The following is a 12,682-nucleotide window of genomic DNA, read 5'->3' on the forward strand; positions in this document are numbered from 1 at the left end:
GCCGCCTCATTCTCTGCCATCCTCTTCTTTTGCCATCAATTGTTCCCAGTAGTAGGCTCTTCTCCAGTGAGTCCTTCCTTCTGATTAGGTGGCCAAAGTATTTGAGTTTCATCTTCAGTATCTGGCCTTCTAAAGAGCAGTCAGGGTTGATCTGCTCTAGGACTGACCGGTTTGATCGCCTTGTGGTCCAAGGGACTCGCAGGAGTCTCCTCCAGCACCACAATTCAAAGGCCTCAATTCTTCAGTGCTCAGCCTTCCTTATGGTCCAACTTTCACAGCCAGAAGTTCTAGGAGTATAGAAAATAATTTCCAAAGTGGATTTCATAAAGGCTTGCATAATAATCTGTTAGAATAATGTAATAAGGCATCTCATGGTTACACCATAGTGTACGTTATTTTCACTATAAATACATGACCATTTCTTCTGGAAAAAATACTCATACATTCATATAAAACAATTGGCATTCTTAAGGACTACAGATTTTTCACTTAAAAAGTCTAAAAAATGTTCACTAAAAATCCAGGTTTCTTTAAATTGCCTTTCTAAACAGGGGTATGAATGCTGTTCTTATAATAAACAACACCATGTCTTAAATCAAGTCACCATGCTTTCTGATCATTCTCATGATATTAGGACCAAAGATTTCAGGCCAACATGGACAAGAAGACAAGACTCAAACACGAACTACTGGTATCTCGTCTCCAGCTTGGACCAGAAAAGACCGAACTACCACATATGGTGAAAGGAAAGTTTATTAAGCCCAAACAAGCTTCTAGTACTAAGGAAGAGGAACATCCTCCAGTGAGAGAGCCTTCAATTTTTACATTGAACAGCATTGCTATTAATACTAATACTGACCTCACTAGAAACCAACCAGACTAACACTTTTAATATTAAGGTGTTCTAGTAAGTGAAACAAAGCTTGATAGCTCATTCCCTTACCAAATATAGAATGTTACTGTAACCACTGAGGCATAAACTGGTGTTTATCTTGTAGCAGCTAATGGATTCATGTGATTTGGAATGGCTTAATCCTCTGTATCTACCCACTGGAATGGCTTGTAATGACTTGCAATGATTTTCCTTTAATACTTTACTTTTAATAAAGTGTATTTCGCATATTCCAGCGGCAGCATTTCCTGGAGAAGATCTTGGTTCCTGTTATCCTCCATGGTTTATTTTAAGCCTGGACTATCATAATGCACTTGACATAGGATTGCTGTTGAAGATAGTATGGCAGCTTCCGTTGGTCTAAAATGCACAAGCAGATTTTGCCTGACAGTTGCAAGATGGAACATTTAACAGCCATCTTGTCAGCTTTGCTGGCTTACTATTTTTTCTTGGCACAATTCATGATGCTAATTCTCTTTTCAAGGGTGAAGTACTGAGCTTTTTCAGACAGCAAAAGACCCCCCAACTCCCAATATTTCTCACCCAGGGAGTTGTAGGATTTTTTTTTTTTTTTTGCTGTCCAGACATGCACGAGATGATGCCTTTTTTATGGCTGGGAATCACATTGCTTTCAGAAATGCTTGCACCCATAGAAAGTTGTCAAAGAATTTAAAAAAAAAATCTATGTGAAGTTCTTAATCCCCTGTATCTACTTTTGATTTTATGGCACAATTGAGATTTGAGTACTACACAAAAACATTTCCTTTTCTGCTGTTCTGTTGTGTGACTTCTAGATTCTGCCATGTGATTTCTAAATGACTTCTTCATAGTCACTTTTATGTGATTGTGTTCTGCTGTGTGACTTCTAGATGACTTCTAGATGCAATGTGACTTTTAGCATTTGCAGCATTTAATTATGAAAACAAAAGAGACCACCTTTTCCCACTTGTGTATTTGCATGGTATGGCAGAACAGCACAAATACACAAGTGGGAAGGGTGGCATTTTTGTTTTCACAATTAGGTGCTCATTAGATACAGAAACAAAACTGGAGGTCTATGAAGTTATCCACATAACGTGTAAACAACTGTGAAAAAGGAATTTTGATTGCATGATAATAATCCATGCAGAAAATCCAAGATCGGCTTCAGAGGGTTTGCTTTCAGTATTATTTTTTGATGTATGATACATGATAAGAGGCAAGGATTTTTTTTTTTTTGAGCTTTTAATTGAAAATGTTTATGTCATTAGCTTCAGGCAGATATTTTAAAATGGTATTTTACTGAACCTAGTTTCCTTTGAAATTGTTTATATTTATTTAATGAAGATTTGTATTATTTTATTGGGGCTTGATTTGAAATTGTTCATATTTAATATGTTTTATTTATTTATTAGATTTATATCACACTTTTTTCTTTTGAACTCAGTTGATTAATTTTTATAAGACTCCAAGACTATGATCTTGAAAAGTGCTTGGGAAATAAGATTAAATTTAAAAATAAGAAAAATACCCTAGAAAAAGCATATCAAGTATACACGAATATAGGTGGCATAAGTGCAGTAACAGATAGCTCTAATTATAAAATGCTTTGTATTGGCCACACTGTGTCACTGGTATTCCAGTTATGATATACTAAAATTAATATGTTCTTACTGGGTTTCTTATCTAGTTGTTTCCTGCTGAGATTCCTTCTGAACTCCGTACGGCTGTTTACAAAGCAGATGCTGCAAGAAAACACAAAGTAAAGGCCAAAGAAGGAAAGATGGGATTTGAATATGTGTATGTAAACCTCATGTTACTTCTATTATTATTTTACAGAAGAAGCCAAAAGGACAGAATCTTGGAGCTATTTCTATTGTCATGTCTATTTCTTTTCATTTAAACAAGAATTGCAGTTTGGAGATGATCAGGAACTGGACTTCAGCACACAGGGAGGAAGATTTTTTTAGCTGCCTTAGCACAACTTTTACTGGAAAGGTTGAATGTACATTTTGAATGCCAATTTAAGTCTGCTTCCGCCTTCAACAACCCTGATTCCCAACAAACGTCTCTTCTCTCTCAGAGGCAGTGTAATAATCCTCAGCAGGGAGTCCTTCTGGGATGATTAGCAGGTTGAGGAGTGAGGGTCTGTTTTCATGAGAGCTGTGATGAAGTGGGAAATAATTAAGCCCATTTTCTGTGTGCTGCGGTCCTGTCCTTCATTCTCCCCCTCTAAAAGAGAGAGGAAGAGAGAGAGACAATAAACAATTTGTGTATCTAGTTCATCAATAAAATACATTATTGTGTATTTTATTATGTTGTGAGCCGCCCCGAGGCTACGGCAAGGGGCGGCATAGAAATGTTTTAATAAATAAATAAATAAATAAAATCCTTTTATTGCTACACTAGCGGCTGATCAGCATAGTGATCTTGCAATGGCCATATAACATTTCCGCATGAAATGACCAGCAAGTTAGACGCAAGTAGCACAAGTACAGGATGTTGTGTGTCATCACTCTTTGTGGTTTGCAAGAGCTGGCAGAGTGTGTGTGCATGTGTCTCTGCATGGGGGGTGGGTGGGGGGGGGTTGATGTTGCCTGCAGCCATCTGGAAGGAGAGACAAGGCACGACCTGGCAACTTTGCGTGAGCTGCTCAGGTAGGGCTGAGAGTGAGGCAATTTGAAATCAGCAATTTGATTGATATACCTGTCAGTACAAATGCTCCCAGACCTAGCCATTTTTTCCTGAAGGAGTGGCTTCAACTTACCTTATGAGAGCCAGCCCTGCAAGACATCCTGTGTTGCCTGTTTAGGGGCATTTGGTGCCACACTCAAATAATTAAGAGCACATTGCCCGGCTCCATGGGCCTCCATGCTTATGGCTTGTATCTATGAAGAAGTGTAAGCCCTTGCACGGGAATTTCTTTTAAATCCCTTAAAGGTGTAGTAGAACGTACCCAGTGGTCTAGGTGAGCTCAGTAAAGCCAACTTCAGTCTAGGCAAATTCATCTTCAGTTTCAGATTGATTGTATATATTCAAAAGTGTATCAGAGAAAAATTCAGAGGAGCTTTTGAAATGAAATGAATAATGGAATGAAGTAGCTAAGACTACATTCTAAGAACTTAGATCCTAAGAATAACTCACCTAAGCAGCTTCCAGGTAGGAGTGGGAAGCAAAGGGGACTCCTTTGTGTTCTTGACCTTTTGCTAGCTTGCAAAGAAGAAAGCATGATTTTGCAAATTAAGGTGATTCTATGGAGAATGGAAGCTCCTATAGAGAGCTTGGAAAGTCAAACTGACCAGTCAGTAGCCCAATCAGGCAATCTCCAGGTGGTTCTAGCATGTGCTTCATAAAGTAAGTCCTGGTGAGCAATCTGCCTAAGATGAGCAGATTTTGGTGTGTGCAGGTGCCTGTCTGTGCAAGTTTCCTAGTCTGGGACAGAGTGAGGGAATTAGGTTTATCACAGAAGGATTAAGCCCCCCTTCCACCAGCCAGTTTTCCCTTGTAAGTGCCCCTCCACATTTCCGACAGACTACACAATAGCATGGTAAGGAAATCACACTTTTCCTCATAATGTCTTGTTTAGCCTTGTTTTAACTGAAAACCCATTGTTTAAAAACAGCTCCTTAAATGATGTGATGTCTTTATATGTTGCCAGTTTTCACACCAAATGTTGCCTCTGAATGAAAAAGAGATACCACATTAGAACAGTCTTCAGATTCCTACTCTTCCATTTTCTTTTTAGTTTGTCAAGAATACACAAGGAAAGAGCAAAGCCAATCACTGATCACCATGCTGAAAGAGCTGACTGGGATCGACGCTTGGAATACTCTAACCTGAAAGACATGGCTGGAGAGAAGATTCCTATAATTCCTTCCCATGAAGAATTAAGTGATACTGTTGGTGTGTCCACTGTCACTTCTGCTGAAGGTGAAGGAAATCACAATGGATGAGTTGAGGCTCAGGACATATCAAGATATCCTTAAATGGCAGGTGGAGCAATCCTATGGTCCCAGGGAACATTGGATATGGAGCACTCCTACTCTGCTATGACTCTGAGAGGACAAATCCAAGATTGAGTTGTTCCCCTTCCTCTTCACAATCACTGTGGAAAGCATTGCAGGAAGCATCCAAGAGAGCCAGCAGAAGAGTTCAGGGAGGGCACAAAGAGGATGGGTGGTGGGAAGGGAGAGGCGTGGCTCCACTGGAGTGTACATCTCCATCCCTGCCCATGGCTGCTAAGTCAGCTAGATGAGCTCAGAGGGCCATCCAGCTGAAGTTAGTTCTTTCTTGGAGGAACACTTCTCTGTTGTTTATCCTGCCATGGCTGGTTCCTGCTGGCTGGCTTTGGCTAGACAGAGAGCTCCGACTATCTGTTGGACTAGTAGAAACATTATGGAATTCTTAAAAATAGCAGTTCCCCTTCCAAGATCTATTATGTACATCATGCAATTGTGCAAATGTTATAAAAGAAGCATCAGGTTTTACCTTGTTATGGCTCTGGGAGGGGGCTCAAGCATCCCTCCTTCTGCACAAAGATTACCTTACATAAGATTTATAATAGGTTACTACCAGTCAAGATAAACCTCATAACACAACCATTTGTCCAGCCTGAGGAGTTCTTTAAAACCTCTCACTTCAAACCAGCACTATGAAAAATTACAAAGGAGGGACTTTGGATTTACCTTCAGGAAAAAGAACTTAATAAAACCTTATGGAAATCATAGGAATGCAAGGGGTAGCTTAGCAGCTATGGAGTCTTGCATTTGGAGAAGGTTTTAGTGAGAAATTCCATTTTAAAACAATATAGCCAGATGTCAAGATTGAAGTTGTGATCCTGTACACATTTACCTGGGAGTAAGCCTACTAAATTCAGTGTTAAATTGGAGTTGCTTGAATATTTGTTTAGTATTTGGATATTATTATTACAATTCCTGTTCTGGAGAGGTCGTCACATTTTATTTATTTATGAATAAATCTGGCTTTCATAAGTCTATCATGCTTTTCCCCTGTAAGGCTATAAATATAAAGTTCCTCTAATAAACCATATTAGTAAGTGCCCGCTGACATTCATGTGATCACTTCAAGCTGTTGCTTTATTTCAAAATAATTAGCTTTCCAGGGGCAGCTCACTCTCATCTCATGTCTGTGTTGCAGGAGTTGTTATGAATTTCTTGCAAGGTAAGCAGGGCAGGACAGCAGAATTCTTCCCTCACTTGAATTATATTACATTACATTTATACCCCACCTTTCTGTCTCTTGCAAGGAACTCAGGCTGATTGCATGGTTTTCCTTCTCTCCATTTTCTGTTTCTCTCCATTTGTTAACAACCACCCTGTGAGGCAGGTTAGGCTGAGAGTGAGCTGGTCCTCATTACTAAATGAGGACTCAAACCCAGATCCACTTTGTCCCAGTCCAACCTTCTAACCACTACAGTGGCCCTCTCACTTGCTATATTTTTATGTATCCAAATATTTATATACCACCCCATTCCCATAGACTCTGAGCAGTTTACAAGAAATTAAAACCAACAGTAATATTGACTAATACAACATATTAAATAAAACTGACATGAGAAGTCTACATCCACTAGCTATATAGGTATAAAGTCTGTATATCCTCTAGATATTGCATGTTTACATCAGTATAAAGATCATGATCTCTTTCACACAGGGTAGGAATAGGAGGCGAGGATTCCTGTCTCTCTGCTCCTTTTGATCCCCTAACTATCCATTTGCCACTCGGGGAAATGCAAAATGCTCTTTACTTCTTCTCTGCCCTAGACCAGCAAGCCTTGGCATTTCTTTAGAGGAGGAGGGTAAAGGTCGGATGAAAGGATTGGGTGGCTGCTTTTCATCATGATCCTAAGTATATTATTTGGAACCAAGTCCTAGCAATTATTCTATTTAAGTGGGAAATGGCAACCTCATTTTTCTTGTACCATAATCCACATGTAAGGCTGGTGCCCATGTGAGAACTACCCAATTACTTTCTCTGCAGGATCTCCTGCACTGACTGGATTGCAGAGAAATGTCAGTGTTAATTGGCCTTTACCCAAATGCAGATTACTGCAGTCAGCAGTATGTCCATGAACAAGGAGACTATTAAAAGGCTGTGTCAGTTTTTCCCAATCTGGTGCCCTCCTGATGGTTTGGACTACAGATTTCCGCATCCCTCGCTGGGGAGATGCAGGAAGTGGTAGTGGGCCAATAGAGCTAGATGGCACCAGGTTAGGGAAGTCCATGGGCTGCTACAACAGCTGGGATAGCTTCCACAGGTGGCACACAGACAGCCTGTGGTTGGTGGAGGTTTGTCTACACAGCCTGGGTGCTACAGCAGCCTTATGTGAAATGAGGCTGGTGTTCCTGAACCTTTTACAGTCTGTGTGGAAGACAGAATTTCAGCAAGAATAGCTTGTAGGACAAGCCACATCTACTGAAACTCCATCCAAGGGGAACAATTGTGGGGGAAATAAGTGATCAGATCACTGGGGATCCCCAGCCCCTGGGGAAAAGATACTTATTTTTAAATCACTATCATGACTTTGGCAAAAATACAAACTATGTAAATAAAATGTACCATGGTACAGATAGCAATACAGAGAATATTAAGTGCAAAACTGGTAATGATTTGAAATAATAGCCATATCCTGGCTTGAGACTGGTTTTATAGATATATTGATTCTCTCTTACAGGGGAAAATGAAAAGTCTGAAGATCAGACTGTTTCTACACAATTAAGTTGCCATAAAAGGACGTGCATGACATTTCAAGCTGGGGGTGGTCACAAATTTGTCTGGGTAAAAAAGCCTCTTCCCTCTTACGACAAAACTGGTATGTATGTCATAAGTCAAGTGCTGATGATTTATGCTATTGAAAGCCTTCCCTGCTTCCTGTGTCCTTCTCATTTGTTTTATTCACTGATGCTTTGGTCTGTGATCTATCAAAAGGTAAAAAACCCACATCTTTTTTTGAATTTGTACTCCATTTAGAATAAAGCATTTAAAGGTGCCAAGAAAAAGGGCTACAACTCCTAGCATGCTGGGCGATGAGGTCCCAGCTGGTGCATGTTGGGAGTGTACGTCATTTTTCTATTTAAACGTGCATAGAATTTCACCCTAAGCAAATTATTCCTATTATGATATACTTATTAATAGAAAATACACTGAGATAAATACAGAATTGCCACTGAAGTTCTCCCAAGCCAGGCTGGGATAAGATTTTTATGAACTCAAAAAGGCTGGGCCCAAAATGACTGGGCTTTGTGACTGGTGTACTGCTAATCAGTGTGTCAGTGGGCTAATGGAGTGACAAGAAAATCTGGTAGTGATGAGAGAAGAAATATTTTTTTCCTGGCTTTGGATTAACTCAGAAAAAAATGAGCCAATCTTTTCTCTTTATGCAGCCCCCATAAAAGGAATATGGATAATTACTGAGCAAACCCAGGAAGAGCTTGAGTGAGCTCGCCTGAGCATAAATACAACTTTATGCTTACTAACTGAACACTGATTGAAGCCAGACCCCAAGATAAAAAGAATGAGTTTGCCTCGGACTAGGGATGTCTGTTTCGTCAATGGCACTGCCTCAAACCAGAAATTATTGCTTCACAGAAGCACTGCAAGCATGCTGCACACGTGCGGCACCTTCCCGGAGTGCCTGCAAGCAGTGGCGTAAACCTTGGTCATTGTTTGACCTCCCCATGTGGACCAGCCATAAGACAAGCCAGGCTGAGCACCTCTGCCCAGTCCATGCCCTCTTCCCAGTGGGAGAAGGCAGGCGGCAGGGGAAACAGCTTTGCTCTGCAGCTTCTCCTGTGGGGAAGTGATGCCAAGTCCCAGTGGACAAACTGGCTAGAGCATCCCTCCAGGGACCACAATACGTCAGGAGTTTGTCCACACCATGGTATCCTATGGCTATGACCCTTGTGCATCCCTCAGCCTGCAGAGAGCTGTGGAGGTAGGCGTCATCTGGTCCTCTAGCTGATTCAGGTTGCCAGCCCCTAGTTTAATATGTTGGCAATACGTTGACATAGTTTGTCACTTACTATGGTCATAATTTAAGAGTGATCTGCGGGGTTTGTCACAGGTCAAGCGTTTTATGTAGTAGTTATCACATGATTAAGAATTTGCTGTTTGGAAACATTTGCATCATGTTAACAAAATACTGCAGGTAAAAACAGCACTGACTGATTTCTGTTCTCCCTTAGAGCCCATTATCGATGATGTGATAGTGCATATTTTGAGACTGAGAGATAAACTTGGGTGGAAGACATCAGTACCACCATGGGGACATTTAGCTAAATCAGCAGATCTGGCTACTTTTCAGAAGCCTACATTACTGGTATTTTCCTTTTCATTTCAAGCCAGTATACTTAATTTATTCATTTAAGATTCACTTTGGGAGCTGTTGAAGTTAATGACAATTTCCCATTGATTTTAATGGCTATGGATTGCGGTGATGCCTCAAAATCTGAGCAAGGAAGTAGTATCTGGTTTCTGCTTTGGACTGGGTTCACTGGAATTCAGCTAGTTTGTGTGCCATGGGAGAATGGGTGCTCAGCCTTATAATGCAGCCTTCCCCAACCTGGAGCCCACAACTATGTTGGACTATGACTCCCATCATTCCCAACCAGCACAGTGAGCAGGGTGGTAAAGCTGTATCTTCTCAGCAAAGCATTTTGTATGGATGATGTCCTTGTCTCTTATACCTCCTCCTAATGGCTTAGTTCGGGGATACCCAATGTGACACTCCCAGCCACCCCAAAAGTAGCCATGAAACTCTCCACTCCCTATCCCCTTCAAAGGTTTATGTTGAATACAAAGCTTGGACAACATTAGAGTGCCACATTCTCCTTTCTGCTCCTGTATCCTGCAAAGAAAGCAGGTGTTGCCTTTGGGCATCCTTCACCTGTACAGACCTCACCCCTTTGCAGTCTTGCTCATCATTCCCGGTCTCTACCTCTGTTATTTCTCTCCCCACAACTCTCTCCCCAGTTTCTAGACTCCTTTTCTCCTTTTCTAGCATTTAGCCATCTCTTTCTCTCCCCTTGCCCTCTGCAATTGTCCTCCCTCCCAGCCTCTAATCAAACTATCACTTTCTTTAACCCCAGCATCTCTTTCGCTTAACTTTGATTAATCACAACCACGTGGCAGCTGTTTTGCATCCTCTGTGGGTAAGCATTTTGTGGTAGTATCAACAGCAGTGTCTAAAATACCCAAATGTGGCCAAAAAGGTCCAAAAAGGTCACGGTCCCCTGACTTAAACACATATTTAAAACATTCTCCTTCTTTGCCAATGTTTATTACCTTATGGTCGCATTAAACCATAATGGTATTATAAAGATAAGATATGGAACTGAATAGATCTCATTAAGGAAAGTTTTTTCTCTTGCAGAAGTTAGAGTTACTGTTGCTGTTTATAAGACAATGACAGCTCTAATTCCTGCAGTCCAAATGAGGCCAATCCACCAATGTTTGTACTGTAAATGACTGTTGCTCTAATTACATCATTTTTCTGGAAAAATGCAATGTGTGGAAGCTCCTTTAGACATGTCTAGCATCGAGAATATTAATTAACAGTAGGATTTTTTTGTTTTTTGGTTTTGTTTTGTTTTTTTTGTTTTTGCAAATAAAGCTTTTCAGATGCTGGCAAAAGTTCCATGCCTTCAGGGGGGATCACTAATTGATTTTAAAAGATTTTTTTAACTGCAGTGTCTCCTTTTAATTTTTTTACAGTGTTACAATTATTGTAACGAAACATAAATATGTCTGTTTTCACGAGATGTGCCTTTTATTATGATTCAGGAGGAATGAAATTGACAGAGAGCAATACATAAATGAAATATTTTGGCTTAGGAGATTTGAGAGGATACAGGAAAACTGCTTCTGAAACTGTTTCTATTTTCTTCAATCATATATCACTGTAAGCCATTATAAAGTGAGGGAATCTTATATGGATGGTATCCAGTTAACATCTCCCACCAAGGGCACTCTGGAGCAGATGAGGGGCACAAGGAGGAAGAAGGGAGGGGAAATTCCTATATTGCAAGCAAAAGCCTTTTCACAGCCTACTGTTGAATTTTGTTCTGTGTGCAAGATATATTTCACTTTGTCACTAGGATCCTTGTCTACACTAGTGTTAAAATTCTTAAAATTCAATAAATAAGATCTGTAAAATGCTTTATATGAAATATTCCCCTCCATTTTGGTTTAACTGGTCAAGTACCTGCATATTTATTGAAACTTATTTTTGTGTTATTGCATCCCGCTTTTTCACAAAACAGCAGCAGTCAAGGCAACTGATGCAGAACCGATTCTGATATAAGGGATGCTCTCTCATTGGATGGACTCCTATGTACTGCATGGGAGGAAGAGAGGAGACCTGCCTTCCATGCTTCTATATGGCCCCATAGCAGACTGGGAAAAACCAGGTCCAATCACCTGGCTGGCCCTGAGGACAGACCCTGTGGGGACAGAGATGGGAAGGAGTATTTCCCCCTTTGTCTATTCCTGGAGAATATACAGGGATTCCATGTGTTGGAGTTGCTGACTGCCCCGCTATCTCTTAAGATATTTTGAACCATCTTTTGCTATGGATGTGTTTTACCCACCTGCAACTGAGGTTGTTATGATGTGTGTGGGGGTTACTATTCTCTTAGAAACCTATAGGATGACAGCATTACTGTCTTTACTTTTGCCACACTCCCATTTTGGAAGTGCTGGAGGCACTGAGAGAAACCCCTTGTGAGAGGAAAGGAAATAGTGGGATCTTGCTTTCCACTAGGAGAAGTCCCCATAAAGAATGCTGGAGCAGGATTACAAGGCTGGCAGATCTGCTTCATAACCCAGGAGCAAGTTACAGTTACAGAGTTTGGGAACTATGCAGGGGAAAGGCCTGACAAACATGCCTGACAAACTATGGCTCTTGTAGGCCATGGTGCCCTCAAAAGAGCATCTCCTGCAGATTTTAATACCTGGCAGCTTCATCATAACATCCCTTAGACATACAATGGCTGGTTAGGGCTAATAATTCAAAAAGCACATAGGCTGTGAAGTTCACATTTTTTTCCTATTATACTGGGGCTTCATTGTGTTTATTATCAACACCAATGAACTGCTCTTCTGTTTTATATAGTATTTTAAACATGCTGAAGCATTTAATGTTATATGTGCATGTCAGAATGAATAACAGATTACATAATAATTTCAAACTATTTTCTTTTTGCTGTTCTGATTTTCTGTTAACAGACAACCCCATCACCAAAAGACGATGGAGAATATGTATACTGTCTCATAAGAAGCAGGAATGACCCTAAAGCAGACTATGATCCATATGACCTTCAAGTAGTCTCTACTCATGTGGCTAAGCAAAGTAAAGAATACTGGACAATTACAGCATCATATGTATCCAAGGTAACAAGACCTCTTCCTCAGCCCTGAATTTACTGATTCTCTGTCAGTAACTCCTCCTGTGGCTCTTTCTACACTCATAGCAAGGAACACTGCAGCACGCTTTGACATGAAGTGCTTGCTGACTTCACTGGGGGAGGATGCATCATCAGACTGTGGACCGCTGAAGAGTCTGAATCCAGGACTGCAAAGGATACAGGCTCAATAGCGACCACTTCAGAATGCTGCAGTCTGCAGCTGCCGGCCCAAGCATTGTCCCATTAAATCCATTGCTTCTTAATCTGTGAAGCGAGCTCCCAACAAGGATCAGCTGGACACATCATAAATAAGGAATGGTCTACATTTGTCAAAACACTTTTTCTGCTGCTTTGATCTTGTAGTGCCTTTTCCTGATTCTACCTTGCT

At 40.7% G+C, this 12,682-nt stretch overlaps 1 protein-coding gene across 1 annotated transcript in view; it reads left to right on the forward strand.

The window, feature by feature from the left end:
• The first annotated feature begins 655 nt into the window (after nt 1–655).
• DNAH14 (dynein axonemal heavy chain 14) overlaps nt 656–12,682 on the forward strand; it is a 174,927-nt gene continuing 162,900 nt past the window's right edge. Inside the window, 6 exon segments of the mRNA XM_044450129.1 lie at nt 656–802; nt 2,562–2,671; nt 4,617–4,801; nt 7,566–7,703; nt 9,076–9,209; nt 12,116–12,280. Of these exon segments, the coding sequence (XP_044306064.1) occupies nt 656–802; nt 2,562–2,671; nt 4,617–4,801; nt 7,566–7,703; nt 9,076–9,209; nt 12,116–12,280 (879 nt within the window).

This window comes from Varanus komodoensis, unplaced genomic scaffold (assembly GCF_004798865.1).
Source record: "Varanus komodoensis strain SLA01 unplaced genomic scaffold, ASM479886v1 scaffold1, whole genome shotgun sequence".
Classification (NCBI taxonomy): domain Eukaryota; kingdom Metazoa; phylum Chordata; class Lepidosauria; order Squamata; family Varanidae; genus Varanus; species Varanus komodoensis.